At 44.6% G+C, this 12,918-nt stretch overlaps 1 protein-coding gene across 3 annotated transcripts; it reads left to right on the top strand.

Annotated features, from left to right (window-relative positions):
* On the top strand, positions 1 to 12,494 carry CHERP (calcium homeostasis endoplasmic reticulum protein). 3 transcript variants are annotated; one of them, XM_072845337.1, is made up of 18 exons: positions 1 to 141; positions 246 to 419; positions 1,010 to 1,191; positions 1,952 to 2,089; positions 2,318 to 2,469; positions 2,836 to 2,947; positions 3,306 to 3,395; positions 4,049 to 4,283; positions 4,632 to 4,810; positions 5,233 to 5,629; positions 7,553 to 7,791; positions 8,634 to 8,767; positions 9,060 to 9,146; positions 9,450 to 9,599; positions 9,730 to 9,846; positions 10,326 to 10,420; positions 10,971 to 11,156; positions 12,354 to 12,494. In XM_072845337.1, the coding sequence occupies exons 1-18, from the start codon at positions 117 to 119 to the stop codon at positions 12,356 to 12,358; spliced, it is 2,697 nt and encodes an 898-aa protein (XP_072701438.1). In that variant the 5' UTR covers positions 1 to 116; the 3' UTR covers positions 12,359 to 12,494. The 3 variants fall into 3 exon arrangements, with proteins under 3 accessions (XP_072701438.1, XP_072701437.1, XP_072701439.1); XM_072845336.1 differs by lacking the exon at positions 12,354 to 12,494 and having other exon boundaries at positions 10,971 to 11,164; XM_072845338.1 differs by lacking the exons at positions 1 to 141; positions 246 to 419; positions 12,354 to 12,494 and adding an exon at positions 442 to 619 and having other exon boundaries at positions 10,971 to 11,164.
* Positions 12,495 to 12,918: the final 424 nt, after the last annotated feature.

The following is a 12,918-nucleotide window of genomic DNA, read 5'->3' as shown; positions in this document are numbered from 1 at the left end:
ATAGCGACGGGGCCGTAAAGCGCGGCTGCGCGTGCCGCCTGGCGTCTTGCGGCACTTCCGGCCGGTGCGGCCTAGCGGCGGCGGTGGTGGCGGCGGCGCCCCGTTGTCCCGCAGCCATGGAGATGCCGCTGCCGCCCGACGGTGAGCGCGGCCCGGGCGGGGGTGGGAGGCGGGGGAGGACGCGGGGGAGAGCGGGGCGTGGCGGGGCCGGGCCGGCGGGGGCTGACGGCGCTGTCTCCCCACAGACCAGGAGCTACGGAATGTCATCGACAAGCTGGCGCAGTTCGTGGCGCGGAACGGGCCCGAGTTCGAGAAGATGACGATGGAGAAGCAGAAGGAGAACCCCAAATTCTCCTTCCTCTTCGGGGGCGACTTTTACGGCTACTACAAGTACAAGCTGGCCCTGGAGCAGCAGCAGCGTGAGTGGGGCCCGCGGCTTGTGCAGGGCCGGCGGCTCGGGGCCGGCACAGGGCCGCGGCGGGCTCTGCTCCCCTCCCCCGCGGCCACTGGTTCCTGGCCTCCGCTCGGCCCCGGCTGGCGGAGCCACTTTTCTCCCTCCTGGCCTCGCTCTGACCCGCCAGCACTGGTTTGCAGCCTCTTCCTGTCCTCTAAGCTCCAGGTAGTTGGCTGAGCCCCGCCCGCGGCTCTTCACGCCCCCCCCCCCGGTTTGCGGGTTTGGAGGTAGGCTGGGCTGCACGGCAGGCACCGGCAGGTACCGGCAGTGCGGTGAGACGGAGTTCAACACCTGGAGGGCCCTCAAGAACAGGGTGGGCCAGTGCAGCAGCTCCGGGGGCTGGTCTTGCGCTGGAGTCGTTCCTCCCGAAGTGCGCAAGGAGTTGCTGACGCTCCTCTTTTGCACCATCCGCCCTCGACTGCACAACTTGCATTTTGTGTTTAGCAATGACGTAAAGAGTGAGGGTCTGTTTTGGAACCAGCATGGTTTTCACGTGTGGGCTGGTGGTGGTAGATTTCTTTGAGGCTTACTTTAAAAGTTTACTTTGTCCGATAGTGTTGTGCAAGCAAAGTCAAGATATCGAGGCTACCGCACAGATCCAGCCACTGCCACAACCGTCTCTCCCGCCAGCTGCACCTATCCCAGCTCCTCAGGGCACTCCCTCCGTGGAGGAACTTATCCAGCAGAGTCAGTGGAACCTGCAGCAGCAGGAGCAGCATCTCCTTGCTATGAGACAGGTTGGTTTAAGAGAACCACTCAGCTGGTTTATCCTAGACTGCCAGTGGCTGTAAAAACTGGGAGTGAAGGGGGAGAGGAAGGTTTCCTTCTGACTAGGGGCAGCGGCATCGCGTGTTGGTGAGGAGAGGGAGTATTACTGTGCTTATTTTTGTTCTGTGGCAGCTGCCGTCATCTTCTTAGAACAGATGTATCTGATGTGCTAGCAAGATTGATCTTTGATTAAAACAGCTTGTTTACTATATGAAAAACCTTGTTGGTTTGCAGTCTGGAATAAACTGTGACTGCTTTAATCTTTAATGCTGCAGGTTGTTGGGAACTGCAAGGCATTCCAGCTTGTAGTATTCTAAGGCGGATTCTGATTAGGGGTGGAGGGGAACCGTGTGCTTTGAACTACTTGGTTTTTGCAGGTGATGTTTTGCTGTTAAAGCTACTGGGAACCAAACCGAAGAGTTCCTGGAGGAAAGCAGTACGCCTAGATTACGTTCTATACATTTAGGAGCTTCCTGCAATTTTTTTTTTTTCATGAAGGAGAGATTTTAGAGGTGGAAATGAACTGGACTTTTCCTGAAAAATGAGAAGAGTCTTTTAATCTCAAAAACAAATAACTGAAACATTTGTATGTGGTCACATTGCTTGTAAAAGGTCTTGGTCTTTGAGATAGCTACTTATGGTTAAGAGCACAGGGTTACAGCAGCTCAGTACTTCAAAAGAACGCTGGATGTAATAGAATTCTTTTTTTTTTTTTTTTCTTTTTTTCAGGAACAAGTCACATCAGCAGTAGCCCTTGCAATTGAGCAACAAATGCAGAAAGTTTTGGAGGAAACCCAGTTAGATATGAACGAATTTGACAACTTGTTGCAGCCAATAATTGACACTTGTACGAAAGATGCAATCTCAGTAAGTGATCTAAATCTGAACGGTTATTTGGTGGTGGTGTGGATTAAGTATAATTTGAATTTTGAGATTGTCTGTATAGTAAACGGCAGCTTTATTGTGGTATGGTAGGTAAGATGATAGTTGTTACTTGAAAACTTCCCTTCTTGCAATTATTTCAGAGTTCTAGGAAGTCCATGTGATGTGAACACATTACACTAACTTAAAATATTTTAAATTTGCTTTTCTAAGGCTGGCAAGAACTGGATGTTTAGTAATGCAAAGTCTCCTGCACACTGTGAGCTGATGGCTGGGCACCTGCGAAATCGCATAACGGCAGAAGGAGCTCACTTTGAGCTTCGGTTACATCTAATCTACTTAATCAATGATGTATTGCATCACTGGTAAGAATTGAACTGTGGCTTTCAGTTTGATGTTTTGATTAATTTGGTGAAGTCTCTCTGCTAGATACATTGTTAGTTTGACTAGTCACTTTTTATTTTCAATGTGTTGGTTACTTTTAGCAGCTGTCTTAAGATGTCCATAGCTGGCACAAAGATCTCGTGCTTTAATAATCAAATTCAGCTTTTACCATTTTTGGTTTTTTCCTCCAGAAGAGACTTTACAGTAAAAATGTAAAGGAGGGAACTCTCTATTTTATGAATCCACTACTTTCAGTCTAGCAGAAGTTGGGATGAATTGACTATTACAATGCTCTTAGTGTTACAGACCAAGGCAGTAACTCTTCTCTTCCCGTTCCTTTTTTGAAGCCAGCGGAAGCAAGCACGAGATCTTCTGGCTGCTTTACAGAAGGTGGTTGTGCCTATTTATTGTACCAGTTTTCTAGCCGTGGAGGAGGATAAGCAACAGAAAATTGCCAGAGTGAGTATCTGGTTTTGGTTTAACTGCATGCTTTGCTTTGTTATGTTAGTGCCAGGCAAATTCACAAATATGAGGATGGAAGAGGACCGCTAAGATTTTTCTAGTGTGATTGTCTTCATAAAGTCTATTACAGGATGTGCTTTAATTCATGTTTAAACTAGAACTTAAAAGAACCTAGGCTTTATTTAAAAGTTATTGTAACGATGAATGCATCTGAATCTTTGGTGGTTCAAAGACAAGTGCCGAAATCCTAGGTCTTTTGACAAAGCTAGAGATGTAAAAATGCTGTGCCTCTTTTTTTTTTTTTTTTTTAATTGTTCATAATTTCTAAAAACCTTTCACTCTTGAATTTATGCAGCTTCTTCAACTATGGGAGAAAAATGGGTACTTTGATGAGTCAATTATTCAGCAGTTACAGAGCCCGGCTCTTGGACTTGGCCAGTACCAGGTTAGCCACAAAAGAAAAGTAACAGGTTTTTTATTTATGTAAATATTTTGAAAACAAATTTAGGAAATGTTTTCCTTTTTTGAAAGGTAAATATTAATTCCACACCCCCACCCCCTGAAGCTGTTTACAAGGGATTACAAAAATAATGTAAAACATAACCTTGTTATTTCAAACGTTCAATAATCCGGCTGCTGCTATGATCCCGGAAAGTCTATTTGCATTTGTAACTGCTACAGTCATGCACATACTTGACGGTGTGTTCTCTTTCTATGGAAATGAATGTTTGGTAAAAAGGAAACTAGAAAAACCATAGCTTTAAATTGTATACACTTTACAAATTGTAAATTGTAAGCATAAAAACTTGTTGTGGCAGCAGGAACTATTCATTTTTAGCATTAATAATGAATGCTGTTGATTTTAGCTGTATTTGAAAGCTAGGCATTAGTACAGACAGTGGATTCTAGCCTGCAGAGAATATTTTGGAAATCTTCACAGAGCTTCACAGTGTGACTAGGTTCTTCTGCCACCAGGTTATCCTGCGGTCTCAGGCATTTCTTGGGAGGGGGTGGAGAGCAATATGGGAGATTCTGAATAAGCAGATAGGATAACTGCTTTAGGTACGGCGTTAACTTGTTCTTCTTAATTTATCTCAGGCAAATTTGATCACTGAATATGCGACAGTAGTACAGCCTGTGCAAGTAGCCTTCCAACAGCAGATACAGAACCTGAAAACTCAACATGAAGAGTTTGTAAACAGTTTAACACAGCAGCAGCAGCAACAAATACAAATACCACCACTAGAGAACGAGGTGAAATCCACCCCCCCACCTCAAGCCCCCACAGCGGCACCAGCCTCGGCTCCACCATCTGCTCCAGTTACACAAGCAGGTACTAACCTGTTCTGGGGACCGGTGCAGAAACCAGTGGGTGGCAACATTGTGAGATTTTTTTTGTGCTCTTTTTTTAGTAGTGAGGTACTGTTCTGTGCTGGTTTGGTTCAGGCAAAAGCCTGAAACTGTTTGGAGGCTTGCAGCTGGCATGGTCTGATGCTGGAATATAAAAAGAACCAAAGATATGAATGTTAAACTGAGATCAGAAATCTTCTCTCCCAGTAGTAGATTTCTGCAGAATGTTTACGCATCCAACAAAATTCAGAGGGAGCCTGTTGTAGTAGTGCTGGTGTTTTCTTGATTATGTGTGGCCTGGATGCTTACAATAGTCTCCAATTTGTTTCAGATGATGGTAAATCTCAGCTACCTCTAGCTGGTTCTACAGAGTATGACACAACAGGGTCTGGAGTGCAGGATCCTGCCTCTGGTGGACCGCGTGGCCCTGGATCTCATGACCAGATTCCTCCAAATAAACCACCTTGGTTTGACCAACCTCACCCTGTTGCACCATGGGGTCAACAACAGGTAAGAAACATAGTTCTGAAAGAAGATGTAGAGGGAGGTGGAGGTTCTGAATGACCATCTTGGTTACGGCAGTGTGGTGAAAAGCTGTGAAAGTTATAAATCCAGATGCCAAGCTTTCTCCTTCTGAGCCCAGTTAAAGGCAAAGTATAAATTGTATTTCAGTTTGTTAACCATCACGCTTCCCCTATGAAAAGGCAGAACAAGAAGTACTGTCTTGAGTACAGAGCTGTTTGGTTCAGTAACAGTTTGGTCTTTTCCTGGCATTTCTCTGAAGCTGCAGTTGTCCAGACCTTGTATTCAGAAAGTTCTTTTGTTTGTGCGTGTTGCCTGCAAGACTATATTTGCTTAAAAAAGGTAGATTGTTTTTATTGTGTTCTTTGTTTTTGTAGCCTAATGACCAGGCTTCTTTTCTTCACCACTAGGGACCACCTCATTGTCCTCCGTGGAATAACAACCATGAAGGAATGTGGAACGAACAGAGAGATCAAGGCTGGAACAATCAGCGAGAGACACCTTGGAACAACCAGCCCGATCCTTCTTGGAACAACCAGTTTGAAGCACCGTGGAACAACCAGCATGAACAACCTCCATGGGGTGGGGGTCAAAGGGAACCTCCATTTCGAATGCAGCGGCCACCTCACTTCAGAGGCCCATTTCCTCCACATCAGCAACATCCCCAATTCAACCAGCCCCCGCATCCGCATAATTTCAACCGCTTTCCACCTCGCTTCATGCAGGATGATTTTCCACCTCGCCATCCCTTTGAAAGGCCTCCTTATCCTCATCGTTTTGATTACCCCCAGGGGGATTTTCCTCAAGGTAAAGTGTGTACCAGGCCAGGTTTTCTTATGTTGCGATGCTGATTGCCATTACAAAGTTATTTAGTGCTTTGGGGTGACAGCTTATTCTGGTAAACTGTTGTGGTTTTCCTGAGAAGTGTTGAGTTTGGGGGTTTGGGAAGCTACTGCTAACAACTCAGTAGGAAATACATGCCGAGTTGGATGCTTCCTTACTTTTTTTGAGTCTTCCTTCCCCAACGGATGCAGATAACCAGAAATTGTAAACAAAACTCAAGTCAGCATCTCCACAGGCACCCCTTTTGTGACTATTTCACTTTAAAAATAGTAAGCTCAAAGGTGAGAAGCAGCATTTGCTTGTAAATTTGATCTCCTGCACATCAGGCCATAAATGAGGGCTCTTGAGCTGTGTGCCCTCTGTAGATGGAGGAAGTTAGAGGAAGCCAAGCTGGAAGCATTTGTTCTTGTGCATACATTCATCCATGCCCTTCTTTTCTTATTTTTACTGAAAAGCTCTCTAATTATCTGCCCTAATGTTGTGTGGCTTGGTAGTGTCTGGTGAAATGATGCTTACCTCCACTTCTCCCTTCTTGCTTGGTTTGCTCTCTTGCCGGAACATGGGGATGTCTGAGAGCACAGTCAGTGCACTGCTTGCCTGGCCTTTGTGGCTCGGATTTGGCTGCAGGCTCCCTCATGTAGTCTGGTATAGTTCTGCCCCGATGTAGTTTCTATTTCACGTGCAGAAGTTATGATTATTGTGGAATGATCCTTATCAATGTAAAGTCTAAAGATCACTGTGGTTCTGTATGAGAAGCCACTTAAAAGAGCAATTATGTTGCTATGTAGGAGTTGGTATTTTAAGCTTAAAGACTCTCAATTCCCCAAGTCCGCAAATCATTGAAAACCAATTAATTAGAGCTTATATATTTAGGATTGTGATTAACTTCTTCAGTAGAGATTGTTGCTTTTTTTTTTCTTCTTTTTTTTTTTTTTATTAAGAGTTCTGGTAGTGAGTAGGGAGAACAGCTTTTCTTGTCCTGGGGGAATTAAGGTTTAAGTTCAGAAAAGATGCTCTGTTTTGGATTGTAGTGGTGATCCAAAACATCTGTTGTTTCATGTAAAGTTGTTGGAGGAGGGGATCTGCTAAAACAGATGGCTAAAATTAGGAAAGTGGTGAAGCAACGACAACGCAGGCTGTGTTCAGGTTCTGATGAAGATGAGTCAAACAGTACTGGCTGAAGATTGGGCAGTGGCTATAATGGCTTTTCCTGGAAAAACTGTTGGTCCTGCTGCAGAAGATGTTGATTTTCAGTCTTGCATTTTTCTCTATATAGTGCAATGAGTTCAGCAGGGTATCCTGGCGTTCATGGCAAAGGGCTCGTCCATCAGTGATTGGATGGATGTCATTCACTTCTCTATTTTAACAGGATATTATCTCTACCTCTTCTCGAAACGCCTCTTTAAACAAAGTATTTTCTTGTCACCTACTCATGTGAGTTAATTCCTGCCATATTTATTTCTTTATATACGTTGACTTGGCGTAGAGACAGAACTAATTACAGGTCCATGCTAAGCCGTGATTGTGTATTTAGGCTTCAGAAACAGATCCCACCAGCAGCTGCCCTGCTGCATCTGAAACCTTTTGTTCTTGAGCATGTCTTTCTTGTGGTACTTTTTGACCACAGTATGTCCCAAAGTAAGCAGTGGCTTAGGGTTAAAGTATCCTGTTGTCTTGAGAGCGGTGGCTATGGCCAGGCAGGGAGATGCACTGCAAGATACTCATGAATGTGGACCTGTAGCCAGCCTCTAGTTCTGTTGCTCTTCTGGATCTGCAAGGCTCTGGGTGCCAAGATGGTTTTTTAGTTTTTTACTAATTGAAGTACATTTCTGATTGCCTTCCTTTCTCTATAGCTAAATAAAATGTTTTAACCCTCCCGCCCTGCAGAAATTGGACCTCCTCATCATCACCCTGGTCACAGATTGCCTCATCCTGGAATCAGCGAGCATCCTCCCTGGGGAGGGCCCCAGCACCCTGATTTCGGGCCTCCCCCGCATGGATTTAACGGGCAGCCTCCTCACATGCGGCGACAAGGCCCCCCTCACATGAACCATGATGATCCTAGTCTGGTGCCAAATGTTCCCTACTTTGATCTTCCTGCTGGACTGATGGCTCCACTTGTAAAAGTAAGTGCTTGCAACAGGCCCTGACGAGTAGGATTAAAAGATCAAAGTCCCATGATCAATATTAGGGACAGTTTAACATGGACATTTATCATTTCAAATCCTTCCATCCAGCAACTATGAGCCAAAGTTGTTGTAGGGTATACAAGGACAGGAGCGGGGGGAGAAGGTGGTGAAAATGGTAACATTTTCAAGTGTTGTGTGCCAGCGGAAGCTGGTTGAGCTCATATATGTGAAAGACTAATTTACTCTTGAAAATCTTACTGCCGTTTTTAGAAAATAGATAATCCTCAGTGATTTTCAGATGGCCAGAGGGACCTTGCAGTTCTGATGTGGCCACTGTCTACTAGTTTTTGGTATTCAGAGTTCTTTCTTGCAAAGATGTTTTGCCACACTAATGTTATATCTACAAAGAATGATAGAGGACAGGAAGTGTATCTGTATCGGCATCTTTGGGGATATATACATTTATGCATTTGGTGTTTGAGGTGAACAAATAGGTCTCTTCCATCTCTAACTTTGTGTTACTCTCAGCATACACCAGCTTTTGCCAGGCTTCCATCCAGCCACTGTTACCACAAAGGTGGATAGATGAGATCTGCGTTTTATCTGCCTGGCGATCCAGTTAATGCTGCAACCTGTGTAGTGATGGCTTTTCTCATAGAACTCAAAATGGTAGTGATAGCACAAGAAAGCATTGGGTCATCTGCAGAATCCTTATTTCTGGACTGTTTTTTATCCAATAGTGAAATGTGAGGTCCCTACACAGTTAAATCTATATTTATCTCTTCAGGTAGCCACCCCATGACACATGACACGAATGTAATTTGTTTTGTTTCCGGCAGCTTGAAGATCATGAGTATAAACCTTTAGATCCTAAAGATATACGTCTTCCACCCCCAATGCCCCCCAGTGAGAGACTACTGGCTGCGGTGGAGGCATTTTATAGTCCACCATCTCATGACAGGCCTAGAAACAGGTAAGAGTAGGTATAGCTAACAATATGGTAAGGAAAATGCCCTAAGAAGCTGTCTCAAACCACGAAGTGCCTCTCTCTTCCTTCGCCTGTGTCTTGGTTCTTCTAATGTTGAAATGAGTGCTCTTGCTGTATTTTAAACTGCACACGCTGTTTGCTCTTACCCTGAGATTTGTGAGACCTTTTTGCCCAGGCCCTTTGTTCCCTGCAAAATCTAGCAGAAATCCTGAATGTCTCTATTGGTCAAAGTAGAATTTTACAGATGTTGGTCCTATGTGTGGTTGATTTATTGCAGTGAAGGCTGGGAGCAGAATGGACTGTATGAATTCTTCAGAGCTAAAATGAGAGCGAGGCGGAGGAAAGGTCAGGAGAAGAGAAATAGGTGAGAGATCCTGTCTGCTGCCTTGTGATGCATGCTGTTCGTTTGGAAGGTGCTAGGAATCCCTTGGGCTACATGCAGAGGGAAGGTCTGTTCAGCAACATGCTGATGGAATAATTGAGTTTCAGCTCGCTGGGATTTCTGTCTAATCTGCAGGAAATAGTTTTTACCACACTCAAGTTTTCACTGGATTGTCTGCAGCAATACAGTGCTTGTGTGTAATCTGAATTTGATCAGAAGTATATTTGCATTTCTCGTGCTTCTCCCAGGAGTTTCACTGGGGTTTCTCTGCTTTTATCTGTGCAGTGGGCCTTCTCGGTCTCGCAGTCGGTCTAAAAGCCGAGGTCGCTCATCCTCCCGGTCCAATTCGCGATCTTCAAAATCATCTGGCTCCTATTCGAGGTCACGATCTCGCTCTTGCTCTCGATCACGATCCTATTCCCGCTCTCAGTCCAGGTAGAGTGCAGTGGGCTGAATCGTGGGAACCGGGGGCGTGGGACAAAACCAACCCTCAGGGCTGAATGAGGAAGCCTGGATGTTGCTCTGCTCCCTTGTGCATCTGATCTCGTGTGCTCTCCCTTTCCAGAAGCCGGAGCAGGTCCCGCTCTTCTCACAGCCGCTCGCGATCGCGGTCACGATCCAGATCGAAATCTTACTCTCCAGGAAGGCGGCGCCGGTCCCGGTCTCGCAGCCCCACTCCTCCGTAAGCTTTTGTTTTAACCTGGGTTGTTTGGAAAAGTACCGAGAAGGGCGCTTTTCTCCTAAGCTGGGTATAATAAGCATGTCAAGAAATAGTAGAAAAGAAGATGGAAAGCAGATTTAGAAACGGTTTATCCGCTCTATGTGCTTATAGAGAGAACGTTACTCCCTTGTGGTGGCTTTTTGTTATAACAAAATGCTATGCAACTGTGAAGGCCTTGTATGCCTGCCTAGGAAGCAGGAGGAATCCTCCGAGTACTGTCTGTGTTAGAAGACCGTAATGTTTGATTTCCCTTGTACTGAGAAGCAGTTAGGGTGTTTCTGGCACCTTTATAACTCCATAATCTAACAGCTTTATGAGAAAATAGCTTAGTAGAGTGGATGGGATTATATTGGGTGTTAATGTTTAACAGAACGTGAATGACCTTGCTTTGTGTCGGCAGTGTATCACTTGTTCTTAATTTGTTGTTTTTATTTCCGTAGTTCTTCTGCTGGTTTGGGCTCCAGTTCTGGGCCTCCTATACCGGAATCAAGACTTGGAGAAGAAAATAAAGGCCATCAAATGCTAGTGAAAATGGGTAAGATGCTGTTCTGGAATCTTACACAGCCGGGAAACAAAATCAGGCACCCAGCTCTTGGATACAATTAATTAATGCATGTTCATAAGTAATTGTCCCTTGGTATTCCAAGGGCAGTGTAGGGATATTCCGAGATGTAAGTGTATAACATGGAGCAGCGGTGGTAGTTGCCTTTCTGGGAAGGATATGGAAGACAGGGATGTGAGTTTGGCATCCAACAGAACTTCCCTCCCCAAGGTATTTCATCTCCCTCCGGGGCAGATCAGCAGGGTTGACTGGGCAGATGGGGCTTGCGCTGGCTTTCCCCTTGCCCTCCTCAAGGTTTTCAGGGATAGTGCTGACGTTGGTCAGCTCCCAGAATCTCTGCGTATTAAACGCTCTTGAAAGAAAGGGGACAGTTCGTATGTTGTTTCAGGCTGGCTGTTACCATCCTGCTGTATCAAACTGACACTTTCTTTGGTTGTTTCCAAAAGGTCTATGTTTGTCTGTCTTCAGAATTCGAGTAATAAAAAAATAGTTACGGGATTGCGATGTTGTGTCCTTTCTGCAGGATGGAGTGGATCTGGTGGATTGGGAGCCAAGGAACAAGGCATTCAGGATCCAATTAAAGGAGGGGATATCCGAGACAAATGGGATCAGTATAAAGGAGTGGGAGTTGCATTAGATGACCCTTACGAAAACTACCGAAGAAATAAAAGTTACTCGTTTATCGCACGCATGAAGGCCAGAGATGAATGTAAGTGAATGTTTCTAAGGAATTTAAAAAACTGTGCAGACCTGATAGCGATTTTGTCCTATTTACGGCTGTAAACCCAAATCAAAAGAGTGTAGTGACTCTTAATTCTTTCTAATATAATGGATGCAATAAAACAGGTAAGTAATACTCTGGTTAAGCCGGCACCTGTGCCTTTTTAGGAGCTGTGTTGTGTTCTGATTTCTGACCCATTCAGTCATTAGCCTGTTCGGTGTAAGCCACTTCCTGGCTGCGGTACCAAGAGCCTGCGTCCCTGAATGTTACCCCTCAACAAACAGGAGCAATCCCCGAGGTAGCGGAGGGAGCCGTGCCACAGGAGGGGTGGTTGCCAGAGCAGGAAGGTCTTTGTGGTTGGAATGAAGTTAGACCACGCTTAGTGTTTGGCCCTGCCTAACCCCGAGTTTCCTACAATTAGCGCTGCGTTCTGCCAAAGCCAGGACTGATAATAAATTCACTGTAGTGCAGGAAGGGTTGAGACAAAGTGGAGGTGCTCCTTAAGAGATGACGAGTTACCCAAACGGTGGATTTTTGCAGAGAGTCTGTGTTACGTAGAACTTGCCAATGACTAAAAGGAAAAAAAATTGGCATGCAAAATGAAAAGTCACTTCTGCCTATGGCTGCAGTAATTTGTGTAATAAAATGGGTTCAAGTAAAGCCCAAAAGGAAAAATTCCTTATTAATAGAGCCCTCATTCCATGAAACATTTCAGACAGCTTAGGTAACTGCAGAATGTGTAAGAACTCTTTTCCCTATTGTTTCAGTGAAGCGTGAAACGCAAGACCCTCCACCACCCGAATAAGACTCTCTGAAGAAAGATGTCTTGCATCTTCTACAAAACATTAAACTTGTATAAATCCGGATTAAAGTCTGGAGGAAGTGACAAATGATTTACTTTTAAAACTATGGTGAAAAATGGAAAGCTATGACATGTACTTCAACACTTGTCGTTTAGTGTTTAAAAAAGGCCAGTCGTAACTATGACATGTCTAGCAAGTTTAAGAATTTCCATTTATTTTGCAAAATTTTTTAGTTAGTTACCCATTTTATACTTGAATTAAACCCCAGTCAAGCTGTCCCCGGTGCAGGATTGTGATTCATTCATTCCTGTGGAATACAGACGTTATCTGATATGGTTATGTGTTCTCTAGTTCCATAATGTATGTTTATTTCTCTCAAAAGGTTAATTCTATTTGAAGTGGAGGGGTGCTGCCTTGGGATCAAGTCAGACTGATGCTGAGCAGTGTATCCTAATGTCTAAATGGGGAATGAAGCATCTAGTTCCAGTACAGGTGACCTATGAGCACTGTGCAAGCTTGTTAGAACCTACCACACAACTTAACGCCCCTACACACCAGCTGCTGCAGTCCCAACTCTGGTCAGAACACGAGGGTTCACTGTTCTAGCTTTTCAAGCGCTCTGAGGGATGTTCAATGCTTTGTAACGGAAGACATTCTTTAAGCTTTTTATATTTTTGTATATACCCTTTAATAAAAGCTAATTAGTTGAATAGAAGAGAATCCATTTTCTCTGCTCTGCAAGTTTCTAACAATAAAACGTTCTTGGAAACTTCCTTTAATCTACATGAGAGAAGAAAAAAAAACCTTTTGTAACTGTTTCCAGAGACCACCAGCTAAAGATGTTAGGCCCTTACGCTGCACTTCCACGCCAGAGGTCTGCGTGGTGGTAGCCTCTTCCAGAGTCATTTGTTTGTATAGCAGAAACCCTCTTAAAACCATTCAGTTAA

The sequence above is a fragment of the Ciconia boyciana genome, chromosome 24 (genome assembly GCF_034638445.1).
Source record: "Ciconia boyciana chromosome 24, ASM3463844v1, whole genome shotgun sequence".
NCBI classification, from domain to species: domain Eukaryota; kingdom Metazoa; phylum Chordata; class Aves; order Ciconiiformes; family Ciconiidae; genus Ciconia; species Ciconia boyciana.
This window is presented reverse-complemented; position numbering and strand designations above follow the sequence as displayed.

Coding starts and splice junctions, on each gene's coding strand:
- CHERP (XM_072845336.1), top strand. CDS start 117: ATGGAGATGCCGCTGCCGCCCGACG. Junction 2,470..2,835: donor AATGATGTATTGCATCACTG/GTAAGAATTGAA, acceptor CCTTTTTTGAAG/CCAGCGGAAGCAAGCACGAG. Junction 3,396..4,048: donor TTGGACTTGGCCAGTACCAG/GTTAGCCACAAA, acceptor AATTTATCTCAG/GCAAATTTGATCACTGAATA.